At 43.8% G+C, this 22,688-nt stretch overlaps 1 protein-coding gene across 4 annotated transcripts in view; it reads right to left on the bottom strand.

Annotated features, from left to right (window-relative positions):
• Positions 1–22,688, bottom strand: part of TDRD12 (tudor domain containing 12) — a 71,544-nt gene that overhangs the window by 13,114 nt on the left and 35,742 nt on the right. For 2 of the 4 annotated variants that reach the window (XM_027044581.2, XM_053211394.1), the window contains 14 exons: positions 22,098–22,158; positions 21,660–21,767; positions 19,802–19,987; positions 18,083–18,239; positions 17,494–17,621; positions 15,900–16,091; positions 15,522–15,650; positions 14,534–14,651; positions 13,751–13,890; positions 13,397–13,617; positions 10,862–10,961; positions 3,585–3,772; positions 2,612–2,822; positions 1,520–1,612 (listed from right to left, as the gene is read on the bottom strand). In XM_027044581.2, the coding sequence (XP_026900382.1) occupies positions 1,520–1,612; positions 2,612–2,822; positions 3,585–3,772; positions 10,862–10,961; positions 13,397–13,617; positions 13,751–13,890; positions 14,534–14,651; positions 15,522–15,650; positions 15,900–16,091; positions 17,494–17,621; positions 18,083–18,239; positions 19,802–19,987; positions 21,660–21,767; positions 22,098–22,158 (2,032 nt within the window). Of the gene's footprint in view, positions 1–1,519; positions 1,613–2,611; positions 2,823–3,584; positions 3,773–9,350; positions 9,547–10,861; positions 10,962–13,396; positions 13,618–13,750; positions 13,891–14,533; positions 14,652–15,521; positions 15,651–15,899; positions 16,092–17,493; positions 17,622–18,082; positions 18,240–19,801; positions 19,988–21,659; positions 21,768–22,097; positions 22,159–22,688 lie in introns of those variants that run through there. The other 2 variants (XM_027044583.2, XM_027044584.2) reach the window with 2 other exon arrangements.

Raw genomic sequence — 22,688 nt, 5'->3', positions numbered from 1 at the left:
CCAAGGCTCGGAGACTTTGGCGCCCAGAGAGGGGCTACGCCAAGGCCCTAAGTCCCATGTTCTGGACAGTTTCCTCCACTGGGTTTTTTCCTGCGACCAAAATACTCTCATCAATTTTAATGTGGATAGAATATGAAGTTCTGCAGCATCCTGATTCCTGCTGACGGGAGGTGCAGACCCAGGACCGCGCAGTCCCTTCATGGCAGGGGAAGCAGCGGGAGCACTTTCCGAAGTGAACACCGAGAACACATTCCCACCTGGGAATGGCGCAGGCGCCTCTTTCCACTCGACTGGGGGCCGAGCTGGGCTGGGTGGAGAAGGAAGCAGGCGTGGGGGTCTGTCTCCCCTCCACCGAGCCACGGACAGCGCTACACTTCGGAGCTGCGGGAGCAGACGCCAGGTGGGTTTTCTGTTTTAGCTTCTTCATTTTCTCAGCTATAGTCTTCAAAATCAGTTAATCAAGTTTCCATGTTTTTTCTTCTCCATTAAACAACCAGAATATTGACTATTACGGAAACTGAAGACCCCGAATCTTCATTTACCTAAACTGGCAACCTCTACCTTCTCTAGTGAAAATCATTTTCTCTTCTGAACCCCTAAATCTTACACCCAAGCTTCTTGTTGCAGGTGTTAAGGCTTTTCCAGTCTCATAAAAATAACTTCCAGTGGAACAGTTCTTAAGAACTGGATTCCTTTAAATCTTATCATCATACTAATTTAAGTCCAATGGAGCAAAACTTCAAATTGAAAAGCAGGGTTCTCAGGGTAGGAGTTCTTGTTCATGGACAGAAGCCAAGTGCTCCCACAAAGGACCTAACACGTAAATATTAGTGCTCAATAAATATTTGCTGAAGGAATGAGGCAGAAACTGTAACCATAATTCAACCAACCTTTCAAAAAAACATTTTTTTTACATGTTTGTTTATTTTTGAGAGAAATAGCGAACGGGGGATGGGGAGGGGGGACACAGAATCCGAAGCAGGCTCCAGGCTCTGAACGGTCAGCACAGAGCCCGACGCGGGGCTCAAACTCACTAACTGTGAGATCATGACCTGAGCCCAAGTCGGACACTCAACCGAATGAGCCACCCGGGCGCCCCGAAACCTATTTTTGAAAGCCCAAGAATCCTCGACATGACCGATCCCACGTGGGGGCCACCACCACCAGTGGAGACAGAGGACTGTGAAACTGACTTAATAGTGTACAACCAAACCTTGAAAAAGTAGAATAGAATTATAAATATCAGAGACTGTCACATGGAGCAAGGAGAGTTTCAAAACGCCTGTCTCCATCATGAGTGCTGGGTTATAGTGTAAAGGATTCTCTTATACATGAAATCTACAACCAAATTCATGACCCAAATAATATGTAAAAAACCAACTCTCCCTAACACAGAGATCCCCCCAAACCTCCATTTATTCGAGGCAAACAATTATTCAAGCCACAAATTAGAATAAATATGAATAATTTCAGGGGCCCATTCAAACACAGATTTCTTTAAAGAAAAACACACACTCACCATTGGGTCGACCCACACTGTGTTTCCTAAAGCCAGTATCACTTTCGCATCATGCAATTTCCCGATGATTTTATGATGAATGTACCTAGTGATCTGAAAAAGTAAAAGAGGTAACTTATCTGAAGCTTTAAGAAAATCTCTTATCCCGTTTATGCTGTGTACTTTTGCAAAAACCTGTTTCGTGTATTTCCTTGTGCCTTCCCACCTCCCCGTGAGGGGGGTCACAGAGGCCATGGTGCCCCTCTGTGGACAAGGGTACTGAGCCGTGGGGCTCGGTAAGGACAGTGCACACGGCACTTCTGGACTCCCAAGCTGCATGTTTCCCACTGTGGCCAAGTATCCTCTCTCCTCTGTGAACAAGTCTTCAAAGTATGGATGCCCATTTCTTTGGAAGCTCAATGAGAACGAAGCGCCCTGGAATTGAGGGGCCCCGGGCTTCCATGTACCCTTTCCCAGGCACGTGGCTGTTTTTCCCTCACGTGAGCCCACAGCAGACCAGACGTGCCTGAGTACTCTCTCAGGCACATTTTACCTCCGAGAAAGCCCACCCGCCTTGGACAGCCAGGTGAGCCCACGTGGGATCAGTCTTCCGTGCACCTTTACCTTCAGTGCCTCATCCGGTCTGCGAGGTGACATGCTAGCTATTCCTCCTGAGGAGCCCAGAGGAAATGTCCCTTCCAGACTCTCTCTCCTTGACCATCGTCCCAACCGCAGGGGAGCTACCCCGCCTGGCCAAAGAATATCCATCACCCGGGCCCCCGGGGGCCCCACCCCCGTCTGCCAGGGGCATTCGCCTGGAGCTTACACTGTTTCTTCTCGAGCTGACAGCCAATTTATTGCATAGCAATGCATATTTTATACCAATTCCAAGACCGTGAGCGCTAATGATGACGACGGTGCCAGGCAGTTCTCTGGGGCTTGGGAGCTGGCTCTGGGACGGCGGCTGTCAGCGCATTCCTGCACCAGCAGGGACCCAAGCAACTGCCGCATTAACTGGCCAGGACCAGGACGCATTCTGCCTACACTCAAATAAACCTCCATTCTGTGTATATTCTCAAAGTCAACAGGACATAAAGAGCCAAAATAACTTACCTTTGGGTTCCATTCAACTTCGTTGTCAGCGGGTTTCACTCTGCAAACAATGAACTCCACCGCCTGCGGGGGCAGAGCGTGGAAATTTTCTGGGAGAGGCAGCAATTGGTGTCTCGTGACGAGTCCAGTCCGGCCTTCGTCTATAAACTTGACAAGGACGCTGTCCGGGCCCCAGCTGTCTGCTTTTTGGCTCATCTCCAACACCTCAACCCTGGAGAACAACAACAGTGGCTTCAGTTTGACACAGAGATCCCAAAAGAACACAATCTTTGCCTCAACCTAGTCATTACATCCAAAACGTATAAAAAGACCCTAACTGCACAGTTTTATTCCAAATTAGAAATAAAAATTAACTGGAGCTGTCACGAGCACTCAGAATGGCTTAATTCAAGTACGTAGAAGAATAAAAACTGGGTAGTACCGTTGAATGGAGTAAATCCCCTTATCTGACAACACAACGAAAATCAACACAGTAAGGTGAACTTTCAAAGGTTCTCATTCTAGGCTCCACCGAGCAGAGTCTGGACTGCCAACCACAGGCGTGAGCAGGTCCCTGAGGCAGACTGCCGGTGTCGGAACACCGGCTGTGCCATTTACTAAGCTGAGGTCACATAATCTAGGTGACCTCGCCGGGGCTCAACTTGCTTATCTGTAAGATGGGACCCACTTTACAGCTTTACAGGAATGATGTAAGTGTGCCTGTAGGGGGCACAGAGCGACGGCTCAGGAACCGGTGTGTGAGTGATATGCTGTCCTCCACGCTCTGTGCTCAGGAGCCCAGGGCTGGGTAAGTCACAGGCACGGTGCCGTGCCAGGCAGCTGCGGGGGGACGCGATGCTGCCACCACCCTCCTGGCCGGCAGCCAGGCTGCGTACGTGCACACTGGGTCACATGGACACGGGTCAAAACAGGGATTCGAAACCACTGGGACAAATGCTTCCCAACTTTAGAGACAAAATAAATAGACCTTTACCTGTGAAAAAGTGTTTTTTCTGCTAATCCATATAATCCAAATTTTTCCACCTTTTCAACAGCTGTGTTATTGCTGTTACCCTTAAAATACTCGTTCATTTCAGCATTAAGGGTTGCATAAAGATCCACGTGCTTATCAACTATACGGCCAAAGTAATGCGTTGCATTCAAAATATAAAAGGGTATTATCTGGGGGAACAAAAAGAAACAGCAAACATATCTAGAAAACAAACTCAATCTAAGCCAAAAAGGCACCTGCCGAAATCAGCACGTGACCGAAGGGCCCAAAGCAGGCCAGCAGGGACGGAAATGCAAACGAGGAAACAGGCCAACAAACAACAGGAAACCTTAGCGGACTCACAAATAAGTGTGGTTTCACTTTAAACCCTACGGGAAGACTTTGTTAGCCTCATTACTTTAAAGCTTCATTATAAATTGTAAGTGTTCCTTTGTTTACTTAACTGCACTTTGTTGTTCTTAAATAGCATCCCTGGGTCTGGAGCTCTTTCTGAGCTGTGTTCCCGTAACAGGCAGTACCCTATCGAGGGCCTACCGTGTAGGAGGCGCTAGGGATACGAGACGAGCCATGTCCTAGAGGGACCCCCAGCAACCCACGGGCGGACAGATGTGCCGCAGCCGGCATAAGCGGAAAGACAGCTCTGCGCAGGCAAGTGTATGCGGGGTGGGCAGTGCACAAGGAGCAACGCTGCGGAGCACGTATGTTAGCAAAAGCATGGAGAAGGCAGTCTAGACACGGAGCAAAACGTCCACGTGAAGGTGGGGAGTCACGAGCTACCGGCAGCAGGCACCAGGACAGAACAGTTACCAGCCGAGAAGGTGCTGCTCACTGGGAGGCAGGGGCAGGCAAGGAGGGGCAGGGTCGCCCCTCACGATCAATGTCATGGGGCTGGCAACCCACGGTCCTCCTCTGTGGCGCCCCCGGGGCTCCACTGCTGGCCATTCTCCCCCTCTCGTTGCCAACGAGCCCTGTCCTGTGCCACAAACACTTCCATGTTAACTCTGCTGTGGGGATTCGCTGGTTCCTCTCCCCGGAACAATCCTCCCCAGATCTTCTCGTGGCCGGATCCTTCTTTTCATTCGGCTCTCAGTGTAGCTGACCCCTCGGAGTCCCTCCCTGCCCACAGTTTCCACAGGCCTCTTGTCCTCCAGCATGTGTACCCAGCATACCCCCCGGGACTCTGCTGCATTTCACCTTCTCCACAGCACGTGTCACCATCTTTCTGACTCACCTGTCCACTGCAGACCCTCCCAACAGGAGGACAGGTAGCATGTCTGTCACGGGTCCCGAGCCAGCCATTCTGCAGCACTGTGGAGGAAGCTGCCTGAATACACGCTCAGTGCTTACTCAGGCCCGCCGCCATCCCAGGCAGGGAGCCCGGCATCCCTTCCTGCATGACAGATGGCCTCTGCCAGGGAAGCCTTCTCCCCCACCATTCAGAGGCCCACTGCATGATGGCAGACAGTGACCACACGGTGGTACGGACAATATGCCCGCTATGACGTTCCGAGAGCTAAGCAGGACATAATATACACACCAACGACAAATCTTTTAAAATATGCACAACAAGGGGCACAAAGAGCGGCTCATTTGGTTAAGCGTCCAACTTCGGCTCAGGCCATGATCTCACGGTTCACGAGTTTGAGCCCCGTATTCAGGCTCTGTGCTGACAGCTCGGAGCCTGGAGCCTGCTTCAGATTCTGTGTCTCCCTCTCTCTCTGCTCCTCCCCTGCTCGTACTCTCTCTCCAAAATAAATATTTTAAAAAATTAAGAAGAAATAAAGGATGCACAAAGAAAAATGACAAACTAAATGTACTAAGATGCTAATGATGATTGTTTTAAGGTGACAGGAGTAAAGAGGAGAGTTTCTTTTCCCCCATATTTCCCAATTTAGGAGCCTCTGTGTTAAGCCTCACAGACCTCAGCACACACAGTGAACAAAATCCAGGCCCCAGATGTGGCAGTCTGTGGTTATCACCTTTGCATGGCATTAGCACATCTGAAGACACATAAAGTTGGCAGAATAGAGGGGGCAAAAAGAAGCTTGTGGACCAAAGGAGGCCTCCAGAAAGGGTGACCAGCTCATCCTGGTTTGTCTGGGGCTTTCCTGCTTTCAGCACTAAACATCCCATGTGCCCAGAAAATCCCTGGTCCTGGGCACACCAGAAGGGTCCCTTCTAGTCACACCCCTGCCTGTTTTGACTCCACTCTCACCAACAGTCCTGCACATAAGTAATTCACTTTGCTACAGTCGCAGGATACAAGGTAAGGCCACACAAATCAACTGCATTTCTAAATAATCAGAAAATGAAGTTTAAAGAAAAATAACATTAATGTCCCAAAACATGACCTATGAGGGATAAAGTTAACAGAGTAAGTACAAGATCAGCCTACCGAAAATTATAACACGTTGCTTAGAGAAATTAAAGATGACCTAGATAAATGGAGTGATAGCTACACCATGTAAATGGACAAGATGACTCAGTATTGTTAAGATACTTATTGTCAATTCTTCCCATATTAATCTATAGACTCAATGCAATGCCCTTTGAAATCCCATCAGGCTTCTAAGTAGAAACTAGCAAGCTGCTTTAAAATTTTTCAATGTCAGAAGGATATTAAAGATGACAGGCAAGTTGGGAAGACCTCCCTACCAGTCTCCAGGATTATTTATAAAGCTACAGTAGTCAAACCAATGTGGCACCTTACAAGGGTACACAAACAGACCAAAGAATAGAAGAAAAAATTCATAATTCACAAATATGGTCTCCTAATTTATGTCAAAGGTACTAGTGTAATTTAAGGGGAAACGAAGGTCTTTATGATAAATGATGCTAGTGCAACCATTTATCTATAAGGGAAAAACTTGTCCCTTATCCATACCACACACACACACACACACACATTAATTTGAGATGGATCACAGACCTAAATGTAATACCATAAAACTTCTAGAATAAAAAAATAGGGAAAAATCTTTGCAATCGTAGGACAGGCAAAGATTTCTTATGGCATGAACAGCACAAAATGTAAAATAAAAAAGTGAGAAAGAAGACTTCATCAAAATTAAAAACTTCTGCTTTTCAACCGAGGGAAAATATTAGCAATTTATCTGACAAAGGATACCCATAATACATGAAGAACTCTTAAACTCAACAACTCAAATTTAAAAATAGGCAAAAACATGGGCAAAAAGTGTGAAAAGAGAGTTCATAAAAGAGATACAAAGGGCCATTAAATGAGCAGTGAAAAGAGGTCCAAGATTATCACCAGAGAAACGCAAATAAGATTATCTGTGCAAATGCAATGGGGTGGCAAAAATTAAAGACTGAGAACACCATGTATTGAGAATATGCACCTACTGAAACTCTTATATGCAATGCTGGTGAGAATGTAAAATGGTACCACCACTATAGAAAACGGTTTGGCGAGTTCTTACACACACACACACACACACACACACACACACAATCATATGAGCCAGCATTTCCACTGTCTCACTCAAAAAACATGAAGATACAGATCTAAAAAGATTTGTAACACAGAAATTCACAGCAGCCAGAAACTGCAAACAACTCAAATGGCATAAACTTGCGAACAGACAGGCAATCCACAGGAATCCTACTCGATAAGGAAAAAGGTGAATCTCAAAAGCATTACACTGAATAACAGAGATAAGACTCAAAAGACTACGTATTGTATGATTCCATTACAAGAAATTCTAGTAAACACAAAGGTCTAGTGACAGAAAGCAAGTCCAGTGGCTGCCAGGAGTTGGGGTTGGGGATGAGGGGCCAGGAGAGACCTTTCTGAGGCAATAATAATGTTCATATCTTGACTGTGGCAGTGGTTACATGACTGTACATATTTCTCAAAACTCAACAAACTACACATTTAAAATAATGATTTTTACTGTATGCACACTGAACCTCAATAGAGCAGATTAAAAGGGAGGATCTGGTTAGAGGGGTTCTGGGAAGGTGACAGTGGTGAAGTGTCATGTGTTTTGACTCTGAATCCCCATGTAAAGACAGAGCAATGAGATGGCAAAACCAAATACCGGGGGCATACTTTACAACAAAGCTAATCGACAAAATATCCCCACAGACCCCAAAATAAAAGCAGATGAGGAAGATAACAAAGGAGAAAATCTAAGTGACCTTGGGTTTCATGATGACTCTGTGGATATGCCAAAAGCATGATTCCATGAGAAAAACAAGTGGGAAGTTGGGACTTCATTACAATTAAAAACCTCTGCTCTGCAAAAGGCACTCTAAGGAGAACGAAAAGACAAGCCACAAGACTAGGAGAAAATTTCTGCAAACCACGTATCTGATAAAGGACTGGTATCCAAAATCTACAAAGAACTCTTAAAACTCAACAATTAGAAAACAGACAACCCAATTAAAAAATGGGCAAAACACCCTGAACAGAGAGCTCACCAAAGAAGACATACGGGTGACAAGCACATGAAAAGATGCCCAACATCAAACATCATCAGGGAACTGCAAATTGAAACAATCAGGTACCACTACACACCTACTGGCATGGCCAGAATCTGAAACGCTGACAACATCAGCTACTGGAGAGGAGTGAAGCAACAGGACCTCTCATTCTTTGCTGGTAGGAATACAAATGGTGCAGTCACTTCAGATAACAGTGGGGCAGTTTCTTACGGAGAAAAACAGCCTTACTATACAAGCCAACAATCTCATTCCTTGTCATTATCCAAATGAGTTGAAGGCTTACGTCTGCACAAAAACCTGCACACAAATATTTACCATAGCTTTATTCATAATTGCCAAAACATGGAAGCAAGTGAGATGTCCTTCAAAAGGTGAATGGATACACTAAGGTATACTGAGAAATAAAAAGAAATGACCTATTAAGGGATAAAAAGAAGCCAGTTTGAAAAATGAAAAAAGCCAGAAAAGCCTACATAAGGTACAGTTCAAACTGTATGACATTCTAGAAAAGGCAAAAATATGAGACAGTAAAGTATCAGCAACTGCTGAGAGTTTCAGGGAAGAGAGGAAGGGTGGTGCAGGAGGGTCCTGAGCTGTTGAAGAGTTCTGTGGCACCAATGTAGAGTCATGTGTCACTCTGCATTTGGTAAAATCCACCGAATGTTTGCTACAGGGAATGAATCCTAATGTAAACTACAGACTTCAGTTAACAACTAAACGTATCAACGCTGACTCATCTATTGTCACACATGTGCCACACTAATGCAAGATGTTACTAATAGGGGAAGCTGTTGGGGTGGTATCGGGAACTCTGTATTTTCTGTTCAGTGGTTCTGTAAACTTAAACTGCTCTAAAAAATAAATATCTAGAGGTGCCTGGATGGCTCAGTCGGCTAAGCGTCCAACTTTGGCTCAGGTCACAATGTCACTGTGAGTTCAAGCCCCACATCGGGCTCTCTGCTGTCAGCACAGAGCCCGCTTCAGATCCTCTGTCTCCCTCTCTATTCCTCCCTGATTCGTGAGTGTGCACATACATGTGCTTTCTCTCTTAAAAATAATCATTTAAAAATACATAAGTAAAGTATCTATTAATTTAAACAATAACAACAAAATAAGCAGATGAGCCAAACCCAGCCGCATCACGAAGCCTGCGTGTATCACTGTCTGTGCAGGAAGAAGCACATGCAAGAGCCTAAACACAGATGGGCCTAAACACAGGAGTCCGCAAGTGGCTACAGGTACTCAGTGAAAACACCGTGGGTGGGGGCGGGGGCGGGGCGGGGTGGGGGGAGGGCCAGTGAGACGGGAGCAACTGAGCCTGGCAGGTTTTCTTCCATTCCAACAGTGGGTGAAGGCTGGAGCCCCAGGAAGTCTCCAAACTATCCATCCAAAGACAACAGAGATGAAGGGCCAGATGCATGTGGGAGACAGAAATGGAGCCAGGAAATCTGCACAATCTCAGAAACTATGTCCCCACCTATTTTAATTACCAGAAAGAAACAGCAGAAAAGGAAACTTGGAAATTATCAATGTTACCCTGACTCAGACATTCTAAAATTCAAGGGAAATATATTTTATCTCAAAAGGAGCTGTAGCAAAGTATTAAGACCAAATCCCATATTAAGTTATAACAAAAAAGAGAATAAGGAGAGTAACAGTCCCTACAGACAATGGGGGAGTCACTGGGAAAGATGTATCCACAACCTAGATCAAAACTGTACCCTTCAACTTGAAAACAAGCTACCTTTCCTCTTGTTAATTAAGAAAATAATGGGGAGCTGGGCTGGCTCAGTCAGTGGAGCATGCAACTCTTGATCTTGAGATTGTGAGTTCAAGCCCCACAGGTGTGTGTGTGTGTGTATGTGTGTGTGTGTGTGTGTGTGTGCGCGCGTATACGTATATATATATAATCCTCTCGAGAGGGAGAGAAAATATATATATATATGCATATATACATACACACACACACACACACACACATATATACACATATATACATAGAGAGAGAGACATACATGATAAACAACATGTATAAAGAAACACAGACCAGAAAAACTTAGAAATGAGGTAACAGAACTAGGGAGACAGAACGGCACAAATGAGCAGAACATAGCTGCTTTAGGGAAAAGGGAAGGTAAAAAGAAGTCCTGAACTCGAGAAGAAAGGAAGAGTGGCGCCTGGGTGGCTTAGTCGGTTAAGTGTCCGACTTCAGCTCAGGTCATGATCTCCCGGTTTGTGGGTTCGAGCCCCACATTGGACTCTGTGCTGACAGCTCGGAGCCTGGAGCCTGCTTTGGATTCTGTGTCTCCCTCTCTCTCTGCCCCTCCCCTGCTTGTGCTCTCTCTCAAAAATGAATAAACATCAAAAAAAAAATTTAAAAACAAAAGAAAAGAAGAAGTATTAAAAAGGGTTCAAAAGAAAGTGACAAACTCTTAAGTCAGCAACTTTATCTACATTTCAGCATTTCCTCAAAGGACCATGGATATCGTGAAGAGACATATGTTATCACTGCACTATTTTTAATAGTCCCCAATGGAAACAACTTTCTTTCTGAAAGTACAACTGAAAAAATCCTTTGATTGTTGAGGTTGGTTTATCTATTTTCTCCATTTGATGTTGGTTTTCTAAATAAACTGGGGTCTTGAAATAAGGCATCTCATAAGGACACATGGCTACTGTCACATTAATGGTGGTACATTAATAGCGTCATAATTATTCTGCTCCTATGAATGGAATATGTTCATTAAAATGGTCATTAATTACTGGACAAAAGGATCTTCAGCAAAACTTACTTTGATGTATCCAAATGTTGGTAGAGTTTGGTTGGATAATTTCCTTGGCATGTCTATTTCTGGATTAATATGGTGTCGATCAGGACAGATCCTTTTGTCTCTGAAAAAAAAAAGTAACTGGGTTTTAAAAACAAACAAAAAAACAGTAATTTTAATGTATTTTAAAGTATTCTTCAGGAAAATTAATCTGTAATTGAGATCAGAGAACTTTTATCCCAAATACTTTAAAGTTAACCATTTTAAATACTTTAGACACTAACAACATGCACATTACTGAAAAGGGGTCCTAAAATTTAATTAACACTAAATAAACTTCAAGAGTTACTTCATTATTTCTCTAGACAGTCTGTAAATGAACAAAATGTACTTCCAAAACAAAGACCCTGAAATCAGAAATTCATCCCCACAACCCACAACAAAGGCTACTAATAACCTCTAAACCAGAAGTCGCTCTGTAACCCAAACTGAGAAAACAGAGCTTGTTTCAAAAGTCAATATTCTGTTTAAAGGCATAATAGAAACTGCCACTAATAACCTGTTTAATGTACCATAATTCAAAACAGTTAATGTCAATAGTTATCTGATAGATACTAGACTCCTCCTACCCAGTCCCAGTGATCACAGATCAAGCACTGGTATCATGTCCGGATCAGGGAGAAGGCTCCCGTGACTGTTAAGATAACCATCCTCTCCAAGTTGATTTATAGTATCAACACACATGCTATCAAAATTCAGACAATGTTTCTGAAGAACTGACAAGCCTATTCCAAAATGTATGTGGAGATGGAGTGGACTTAAAAGTCAAGACAACCTTGATGAAGAGCAAAGTTGGAGAATTTGCATCCCAGCTTCCAAGGCTTGCTAAAGTATAAGCTACAGTACTTAAGAAAGTGTGGTACCGGTGTAAGAACAAAGAGACCAATGTAACACAGTCCACAAACGGACCACGTATGCTATCATCTGGTTTATGTCAAAGGCACCAACTGAGTGACAACACATTGATGTTTTAAATAAAGGCCACTGGAGCAAATGATTACCCACATGGAAAAAAGTAACCCTTGCCCCATACCTCACACTTGAAACAAAAATTCTCACTCTAGATTATATACCTAAGTGTGAAACCATCCATAAAGCTTCTAGAAGAAAATACAGAAGAATGTCTTCATGACCTAGAGACAGGCAAATATTTCTTACATAAGGACACTAAACAATAGTAACCATGAAATAGTTCATCAAAATTAAAAAGGTCTGCTCACCAAAAGACTTACAATGAAAAGGCGGGCACCTGAGTGGCTCAGTCGGTTAAATATCTGACTCTTGATTTTGGCTGAGGTCATCATCTCATGGTTAGGGAGTTCAAGCCCCACCTCTGGCTCTTGGGATTCTCTCTGTCCCTTGCTCTCTCTGCCCCTCCCTTGCTCTCATAATTAATTAATCAGTTAATTAATTAAAAGTAGTAAGTAAAAATTTAAAAGCACAGTGAAAAGGCAAGCCATGAACTGGGAGAAGATCTCAAGGCATATATCTGGCAAAGTAGTTATATGTCGAATAAATAAACTACTCCTACAAAGCAGTAAGAAAAAGAATAACACCCAATTTAAAAAATTGGCAAAAGAGGGGCGCTTGGGTGGCTCTAGCTGGCTAAGCCTCGGACTCTTGATTTCGGCTCAGGTCATGATCTCGTGATTTGAGGGATCAAGCCATGGGCTGGGCTCTGCACTGAGTGTGGAGCCTGCTTGGGATTCTCTCTTTCTCCCTCTCTCTCTCTGCCCATCTCACCCACCAAATAAATAAACACTTTTTTTTAATGGGCAAAAGAACTGAACAGACACTTCACAAGAAAAGGACGGTCAAATGTCCCAGAAGCATACGAAAAGACACTCCACATCATAAATTACTAGGGAAATACAAATGGAAACCACCACCCCCGCCAACACCGTGTTGTCGGTGAGGATATGGAGAAACTCTGCTCTCCCACACACTGCTGACGGGGTCATGAACCCGTCACACACCTTGGGAAGGTTAGACAGGCGCTCACCCCATGACCCAGCAATCCCAAAGTCTACACCCAAGAGAAATGGGTGCGTGTTTCCACAAAGGGACATGTGCAAGAGTGTTCAGGGGAGTTTCATACATAATAGCCAAAAGCTGGAAACAACTGCTCTCCCATCAACAGGAAAATGGATGTATACATTGTGATATATTCATACAATAGAGTATCGAGCCATTAAATCCACAGATAAATAAATCCACCCAATACACACAGGAACAGAGATGAATGTTGCAGACAGTAAGCTGAATGTACAATTCCATTTATATAAAGTTGGGAAACGAGCAAAATTAATCAATGTTGACAGATATTTAGGGGCAGTTACCTCCAGGGGAGGGCAGATTGGGAAGGAGCATGGGGAGAACCTCTAGGACTGGGTGGCGGTGTATACTGTGCGTACATATGTAAAGGTCTTCCAGCAGTAAAAGTATATCACTGTGCACTTTACTGTACATTTCAAGGTTTTAAACAAATGACTGGCTTACTTGCAAAAACCAAAAGACTTAAGATACGGACAAAGAGGCCTTCGGGCTTTCTTATCTTCTTTGGCTTCCAGAACCCCCGCAGTAAACTCATACAGCTCCACGGGAATCTTGGCATCAGCTCGCTCCAGGTAGCGCAGGACCCCCACCGCGTGGCACGCATTTCTCTCCGTCAGCAGCAAGACAGATTTGGTTTTCTTATCTCCCTGTTCTGCAGGAGAACCCTTAAAATCGGGGGCGAATAAAGGAAGCAGGTCGTCCATCCCAGTCTAACTGATAAAACCCCGCAGACTCTGCATTTCTCATTGCACAGAAAATGCCAGAGGAATATTTAGAGATAACGAAAATGAATCAAACCTGCTCGGTTGGACTCTGAAAATGGTCAGACATGCAATACAGACGCCCACCAAAAATCTTTGGTGAGGAAGGGAAGCTGAAGTGAATCACGCACGTGGCATCGGTGATGGTCAAGAGTGGTATGCAGTCGTCAGTTAAGGCTGGAGACAAGGATCCGACAACCACAGATGAGGCGTAGCTCCCTGCACTGACGCTACACAGCAATTCTGTAACCGTACCTCAACACGTGTCTCTACCGCACTTCACTGTGTAGGTGCCAACAAACTCCTTCCCCGACTGCCCCCCCCCCCAAAATGTCACAGCCCCGCGATCACACTCCAGAGAAAAGTCGTCTCCCTAACTTTAGCTTGGAAAATGCCCCTTTCTATACAAATCTAGGCTGCCCATCTATTTTTCACTTATCTTACAGTTTGACTTTCAGATCTCTAACGTCATTGTTCACAACCATCTGTGACAGATTTCGTCAGAGGCGTGCGTGCGCAGACACACACACACACACACACAAACGAGATGGTGGCCCTCAACCTGCAGCCCCAGGGACAACGTCTGCGCTAAGGGCTGCTGTCTTCTGCCACGAGTGCTCCGGGGGCCCCCGCATTTGCCTCAACACCAAAATCTTAGTGGAGTTTAACTTTCATTTTGAGATTGACGTTACTAATAAATTCTCAGGAGATCTGCGAAGTGATGAGAAATTTGGAGACGAGATATTCAAATAAGCTGAAGACATGATTCCCATTGGCTCAGCAGCCTTCTCTAAACATAAGTAGAAATTAAAACACTTACCTAATACAACGTGAGAGCCAGAACTTAACTTCTTCTTCCACTGTTCTAAAACACTTTTTAAATTAAAAACCGTTTCTTTATGCATTTTCAAGCAAAATATTGAACTGCTTTCTACTACCTAAAGATAAAACCAAATAAGCCAGTTCACAGTCAGGAACATAAGCTTAAAGTTAACTGTTCCATCAATAATTACCAGTATAAAACATTTAAAATTATCTGTGAGGGTATTATCTCATCGATCCACTAATTGTAAGAACAAGATGATTGTAAGTTTAAATAAATGTATTTCTAAAATTCTACAGTTTGTATCTAAAAGCTTGCTCAACTGAAACAAACATTATTTTGCTAAAACCATTTTCCTTCCTTTTAAGTAATGCGCGCATATATAGATGTATTTATACACGTGGATATACATGTATACACACACACAGACACCAAATTTATGTGCCAACACACATCACATCTTTTCACAAGACCTCCAGTTCATCATTGCTGAAAGGTGGATATACTGATTCTTGTATTTTAATTTGTATTTGGCTTCATTTACACATTTTAGTATTAACTTATGTAGAATTAGATTAATTACATAAATCTGTAGACAATTTATTTGGTTTTTCTAGCCATATGATGCTATCTCTTGGTGTTATTGTCTCTGGTTTTTTAAACAGAGGCTACAGAAGACGCTGGCATTTCTTCGTGAATGGGATCCTTTTAAGGACAAAGCACAAAGCACCCTCCTTGGGGAATGTCTGCTTCCATGGAAAGGATGGTCCCACCTACTTAGCTCCTCCCTCCAGGCCCCCCCAGCACCCCCCAACCCCCACTGTCCTTTCTCACTGCTGCCTATTCTCTGCAGCACCAGCCACCTCCTCCTCTGACTGATAAACTTGTACAGTTTTATTCCCCTGGCAAATATTTAACTACCTGGTAATTCTCTGATGATTTTGAGATTCAATCATGGTTTAAACAAAAAATATAGAAGGCTCACCTTACACACGATTTCTGTTTCAGCTACAGAACCGGTGAAGATCAAGGTCTTTTGTGCTTGACTTGGAATGAAATCTAGAGTCTGGAGTAAAGTAGAGGTTTTTTCACATTCCAGGCAAAGGTGCACTACCTGGTAACGAAAGACAGAAACAGTGTGGTTTTAAACACATTCCAGGTGCCCCAGCTTCACTTTTCATCGCTAAGTTAGGATTTTAACAGAAAACAACGTATAGAACGACAGTATAAATCTAAATACACGATTATAGACTCGTGTAGATGAAAGCTGCAAAATTTTACTTTATTAAGCCATGAAATGGAGGCTACCTGCTTGTGTTCCTCAGCCCTTGACCGCCCTCACCCCACGCCCACGAGCCCGCACCTGCTGGACGCTGCCATAGAGAGCAGCCTCTTCCATGGCCGTGACCACAACGTAGGGGTCATTCATGAACTCTTTCATCAACTGTTCTATATGTCTGCTCCAATGAACTCCAACGGCAACAATCTGATGTGGTGCAGATTCCCTTTCTTCAACGTCAATGTTTTTTTTAAAGTTATCTAATATAGCGAACATCTAAAAAAGTGAGTATAATTGATTTCATTTTTATTTCAAAAGGGAATAATAGTTGGTTGACAGGAACATAAGTGGTAAAGAACTGCACACTTTCTGTTCTTGGAGTGGAGAAGGCCTTTCCAAAGAAAAGAAGAAAACTACAAAGGAGAGAATGCTAAGTATAAACAAAATCAAAACACAAACGGTATCTGGGTAAAATGCGTGTGACATATGCAACCAAGAATTAATATCCTTACATAAAAAGTTCTACAAATGGACTAGAAAAAGGTGATCCTGCCAACAGGAAATAAGCAGAGAAAATGAACAAGCAGTTCACACAAGAACAGTAGGAGTGGCCGGTATACAAGTCAGCCAGGAAGTACAGATTACACTCACGAGACACCATATGTAACGAGGAGACTGGAAATGAAAGCTGGACCAAGCCGGACCAGTGCCGGGGGCCCCAGGGCATGTGGTGTGGTGGCGCATTGTCCATGGGAGCGTAAATCGGTCTCTGCTTTCAGAAAGGCAACTATATGATGCAGTATTCTGGATATTAGTTTTGCAAATAAGAACTGAGGCTTTAGAGGCATTCAGAAACCCTGCACAGGCCATACAGTCAGCAAGTAACAAAGCCCAGACTTGAACCTGGGGGTGTCCTTGCTCCCAAATGAAATGCCTGTGGTCATCGTGTTATGCTGTGCCCAAGAAATGCCTTCTTATAAGAATTCAGAGTCTTTGATCCATTAATCCCCTTCCTAGGAATTTATCCTAAGGGAAACATGCAAGAAAGATGTATGTTCTTTAGACACACACACACACACACACACACACACACACACACACACACACACTGCTAAGTGTCCAAAAATAAGACCATTTAAAAAATTATGTTACACCCACAGGACTCCCTATGTCCAGTGAACAATCGTGCGGTAGAATAATTACTAATAATACTCATGATGCGGCTTACTGGAAAATGCAAGTTATAAACTAGCCATAAAATAAGGCCTGATGTTGTTAGTTGTAGGTACTGACACAGGAATTACCCCAAAACAGTAAGAGTGATTGCTCTGAGTGTCCGACTACGGACGCTGGGGTTTTTCAAGTACTCTTCTCTGTATCCCCAATTTTCTAAAATAACACCTATTGCTTCCATAATCGCAAAAATATCGGTATTGTAGAAAACCTCTCTGGAAAAGAATTTTTGCTCTTCAAAGAGAACTTTAAAATTTGGGAAGACAATTTCAGACAAATTTTCTTTCTTCACAATGATCAAAGTTCTAAAGGGAAAACTTTTTTAGATGAACTGGCTTCCTCCCCAACTAGACGCTTTTCCAGATTCCTAAAAGCAGGTGAGACTTTCATCATATATATATCTATTTCCAAGTGATAATGACATCTCAATGGACACCATACTTACTTCTTCGTTAGCTTCAAAGAATAATACTTCCACCTCATCCAAAATGAGGTGACAGAGTCTGAGAAATAACAAGCTCTGATACTGGAGAAGTCTCAGGAGGCTGTGCGGTGTCGTCACAATTATGTCACCTACGTTTAAGAAAAATTAACACTTCAGATTTTTCACAGGTTTTTCCAACATTTCCTTTGCTAAGATGCCACACACTTTGTAGAACTGCCGTCTAAGGACACAAAACCTTGGGTTTTCTTGCTCACGTGGGTGCGGCCCGCCCGTCCAGGCTAACACCTGTCTGTATCTGGTTAAATACCTGGGCACCCACCAGGTTTCGTGCTCCTCGAGGGCAGGGGGTGGGAGTTTAGTCAACATCTGACAGGAGATAGTCGATAAACAGTTGATAAGTGAATGAAATCATGTCGTTTTTCAGTGAAACGGCTGTAAGCCAAGAGCGCCTTCACCCACCAGCCCCACCCGTAACCCACAGTGCCGTCTGGACCGGTGATGACTGTGGCTGCATCATCACACATGCCTGCCTGGCAGGGCTCCACTGTGCTCTGCAGGGAAAACCAAACAGCTTGAGGAGGATGCTTACAAGCCCTTGGAAGCTTCATGTTTTTGGCTTCATCTTTGTGGAGTCCGATTGTTAACAGCACTGGGTGAAGAGGCCTGGGGGACATGCCATAGTCCCCCAGTAATTCAAAAATAAACTGGGCCTTTTTCCACCCAGGGCACACGATGACTGCCAGAGGCTGCGAAGACAAACAAATTCACATAATCTTGGACAAAAGTTAGGAATTGAACAGAGTATATGCACAGCATGCAGAACATCTCTTTCTACAGAGTAAGCAATACATAAATTTTTTTTCTGTCTCCATTGTCATGTAGGTCAGAAAAGATATGATTAAAACAGATTTAGACACATTGACCCAGGTTTTCCTAGGGCTTATACTAAGCATGTCACAAGTATTTCGTTTTTTCTTTAAAACACTCTTTCAGGGTAGGACCTACTATTACCTCATTTCTCAGGAGTCTGAGGCACAGAGAGGTAAAGTTAGTTGTCCAAGGCTGCACAGCTAATACGTGGTAGCAATGGGATCTGAACCCAGGCGGTCTGGCCCCAGAGCTCCTGCTCCTAAGTACCAGGGGAAATAACTGCCCCCTGAATGGGGCCTTGAAAAGATTAACATCTCTTCCTTAGGAGATTAAGTTTGCTACAGCAGCATGTGACCCCTGACCTCCACCATCCCATAGTTCTCTCCTGAAGGTGCACCGCCTGCCCAACACCCTCCTGGACATACGGCGTCAATTTGCCGAAGACAAGAACGATTCTCCCCTTTCCTTTACGTAGATCCAGTGGGGGCCAGCTTCCGGGCGGCAGGTGTGAAAGCAGGCTGGCCATGGAGACGTGGAGAAAGCAGAAGGAATGAGAGGCAAGACCCGGACATAATTTCTGACCAGCCAGGGTTCTATTTGAGAACAATCAACATCTCGTCCATAGGGGTCAACCACTAACTGAGGGGTGTAGATGTTTAAACCAACACATAATAACTTAGTACAGAAAAGGAAATCATTAAAATGACACGACGTGGCAGAATCAGAAAAATGAGCATCTCTTCTAAGCACGACTGGTCCTTTCTTACTGCCAGTTTTCACCATTCTGCTGAGTAACGGAACCATCCATAGCACAGCCTCTGAGACAGGTCTGAGACAGAGGTGCTCCGTGCCAGAGTCCCCCTGACCACCCAGACCCCGAGAGCAGGTGTCACTACCCCACCATCCCCTATGCCCACACCCCATTTCTCTCCTTTCCACCACCCGCAGATTCCTGCATACAGGAAAACAAAAGATTACACAACAGTGGGGGGTGTTCGGAAATAATTAAAAGAATATGGGACGAGATGACAGGAAAACCTAAACTCTAATCCCATTTCTTGTCAACTTCTCAGCTGTTCAGCATCTGTACCAGTAACTTTTCATGAGGCTAATTTTCTCATCCATGAAGTGGTGAAAACCATACATGGCCCATCTCACACAGTTACCATGACAGCTAGAGGAATTTAATCAGTGAAGTAAGTTTATAAGCTATACATCCATCCCTAAAAGCCAGAAATCTCTTGGCAGCCAATGGCCATCATGGGACTTCAAGGTGAGACTCACTGTCGGAGTCAATGACTCTGATAAGTTCCTGTCCTCTCATGGAAATCAAATGAGTAATGTAATGCAAACTTCACCAAAGGTTAGGTTAAACTTAAAACCTTAAAAATAAATTTTTAAGCCATTTTACCGTGAAACAAAATCGTCTCCAACTTACTCCGTTTCTGCTCGGCAAAGACTTGTAGCAGCCCCCCGTTTGCAGAATCGTAAGGAGTGGCGGAAGGTACAGCAGAGGGTCATTTCCGCAGTGAGAAATGACCACCACGTCACAGCCCCTCGCTATGGGAGGCCAAGAGTAGGATTCAGTGTGGCTAGGTCCCGGAAACTTGTTTCTTTGGAGAGCCTACAAAACACCAACAACCGAAACCCCACAAATAAAGCACAGACCACAAAAACTCCCATCTCTTTGCTCACTTCATCCCCAACAGCCACTATACGTTTGCTCAATCTGGTATTTTCTAACGCCTAACTTGACAAGTCCCCCTGAATCTTTTCTCAGCACCAAACTCCTGCCATGAGGCACTTGCTTTCCTGGGCTCCAAATCAAAAGGTTCGAACAGGCATTCCATGGACTAATCAGGTGCCTGGAGCTTGTCAGAGCAAGGACATGGCTTCTCCTCCTCCTCCTAATAATCTTGAGTATACCACCTTCACTTACAAAGTTTGTTTTAAATTTTTTAATGTTTCTGTATTTTTTAGAGAGAGACAGAGCGCAAGCGAGGGAGGGGCAGAGAGAGATAGGGAGACACAGAATCGGAAACAGGCTCCAAGCTCTGAGCTGTCAGCACAGAGCCCAACGCGGGGCTCGAACTCACGGACCACGAGATCATGACCTTAGCCGAAGTCAGACACTTAACAGACTGAACCACCCAGGCACCCCGTAACATTTTCTTGACTGCCTACAGTTTGTTTCCTTCAGAATTCCTTTTGGTCTTTTCAAAAAAAGCATTTTGTTTTTAGGCGGGAGCTTTCTTCAAATGCCCACGGATCCCGGATGTGTGTTTGCACGGAGTAGGAGCACTAAAAGCTGACTGAAGACACATGGGCTGGGCAGAGCTCGCTCCCAGGAGCATCACAGCCCTGCAGGAAGCCAGGGCAGTAAGAAGGCAGTTTTACTGGAAGAATTCCAAACAGCATCATCTGAAGGGCACTTCTAGATCGTCCAAGTTCCCTGCTGAGAGGCTGGCTGGGGATTCTCAGGAAGCAGAAGAGGGAAGTTCAGTACCCCCCACTTTGCTCCTTCCTCTGTTAGTCAGCCACACTCCGCTTCCCGTTCTCCATCTTCTGGAAGCCTGTGGAAATCCCTAGGCCACTAAAGGCTTCACTCCTATTTTAATTCCTCCTCCTGGTTTTAGTTTTTCCTTCTTCTTTTTTTTTTTTTTTTGAATCCAGAAGAAAATAGATAAACACATACAATTGATGGCAGGTCTCTACAACAGTTCTGAAAAGAACACTTGGAAGTAATCTTGTAACTGCCCTGGCAACTTGCCCTTCTAAGCACCTTTGCAGAGACACATTTAAAAACTTATTTCAGAAAAGCAGTAAGAGTTATACAGTGGTTTCTCCACAAAAGAATTCTTCACTTATAAGACGATAACCTGAACTTCAGGATAACTGAGGGGTGCCTGGGTGGCTCAGTCGGTTGAGCATCCGACTTCGGCTCAGGTCATGATCTCACAGTTCGTGAGTTTGAGCCCCGTGTCGGGCTCTGTGCTGACAGCTCAGAGCCTGGAGGCTGCTTCAGATTCTGTGTCTCCTTCTCTCTCTGCCCTGCCCCTGCTCGCGCTCTGGCTCTGTCTCTCAAAAATAAATACACGTAAAAAAAAAAAAAAAAAAAAAAAAAAAAAAAAAAAAAGAATAAATGAGACATCAGTAATAAAAAAGAAAAGCTGAAGAGAGAATTTCAAAAGCAAAGGAATTATTCAAGTGCAGCCTTGGAACTGTTTATTAAAAATCATCCTGTGTTAGAACAGGTCAGTATTCCTTTGTGAGTGCAGATTCGGGAGCATTTTTACCTTTTTCATGTCAGCCGAAAGTGGCGACGTGTCAACCGACAAGCAAGGCTCGATCTTGTTCCGGAGCACAGCAAACAGCTGCGGGGACCCGGACTGAAGCTTCTGCAGCTAAGACAGCAGCCCATTAGATGCCCCACCCCCGGCACACAAGGTCAACCACTTTACGGGAAGGAGGGAGATGCCAGGGTCTGACTGCAATGTCAAAGTCTAGGTACATGTGCTTATCAAAACCCAAAATTAAAATTAAATTAAAATGAAAAAAGGAACAATTCTTCTAAAACAGTAACTCACTGGAGAATTTCTAAAGGGATGTTTTCAGGTAGAGTCCCCCACCTAAAGAGGTTTCTCTTCTAGTCTCAAATCCAGATGAGGAAGGAGAGGGATTTAAAGAGTAAACAGTTGGTTTTGATTTTTAATTTTTTTTTAGGGTTGTAATACCTTCTGAAGATCAGAGATTCCATCAGTTCTCAAAGGATCAGGATTTAAAAACTGCAGTAATCTATAAAATAGTTAAAAGGACAATTTGAAGAAAAAAAGTTTTATTTATATTTCCTCAACTGACTTATTTATATTTACTTATATTTATTATTTCCTCGACTGACTTATAATTTTAAATCTTCCTTGACAGAAGTAAAATGAAATATATAGTTGGCCCCCAAGCAACCTGGGTTTGAACTGTGCACATCCTCTTCTACGTGGACTATTTACAGTACATTAATGAGAATGCATTTTCTCTGATGATTTTAACATTTTTTCTCTAGCTTTATGTTACTGTAAGAATACAGTATATAACACAGATAACCTACAAATAAATACGTGTTAACTGGCTGTGTTATTAGTAAGGCTTCTGGTCAACAGGAGGCTATGTGGAGTTGAGTTCGGGGGAGTCAAAAGTTATACACAGACTTTGAACTGTGTGGCTGGTTGACACTCCTAACCCCATGTCTGTTCAAGGGTCACTTGTATATCCCAAGGCATAGCTGTGAAATTACTGCTTTATCCTGTTTTTCCCTGTTTATTGTGATACGA

The sequence above is a fragment of the Acinonyx jubatus genome, chromosome E2, assembly GCF_027475565.1.
Source record: "Acinonyx jubatus isolate Ajub_Pintada_27869175 chromosome E2, VMU_Ajub_asm_v1.0, whole genome shotgun sequence".
Taxonomy (NCBI): domain Eukaryota; kingdom Metazoa; phylum Chordata; class Mammalia; order Carnivora; family Felidae; genus Acinonyx; species Acinonyx jubatus.
The sequence above is the reverse complement of the archived record's forward strand: the minus strand, read 5'-3'. Positions and strand labels throughout refer to the sequence as shown.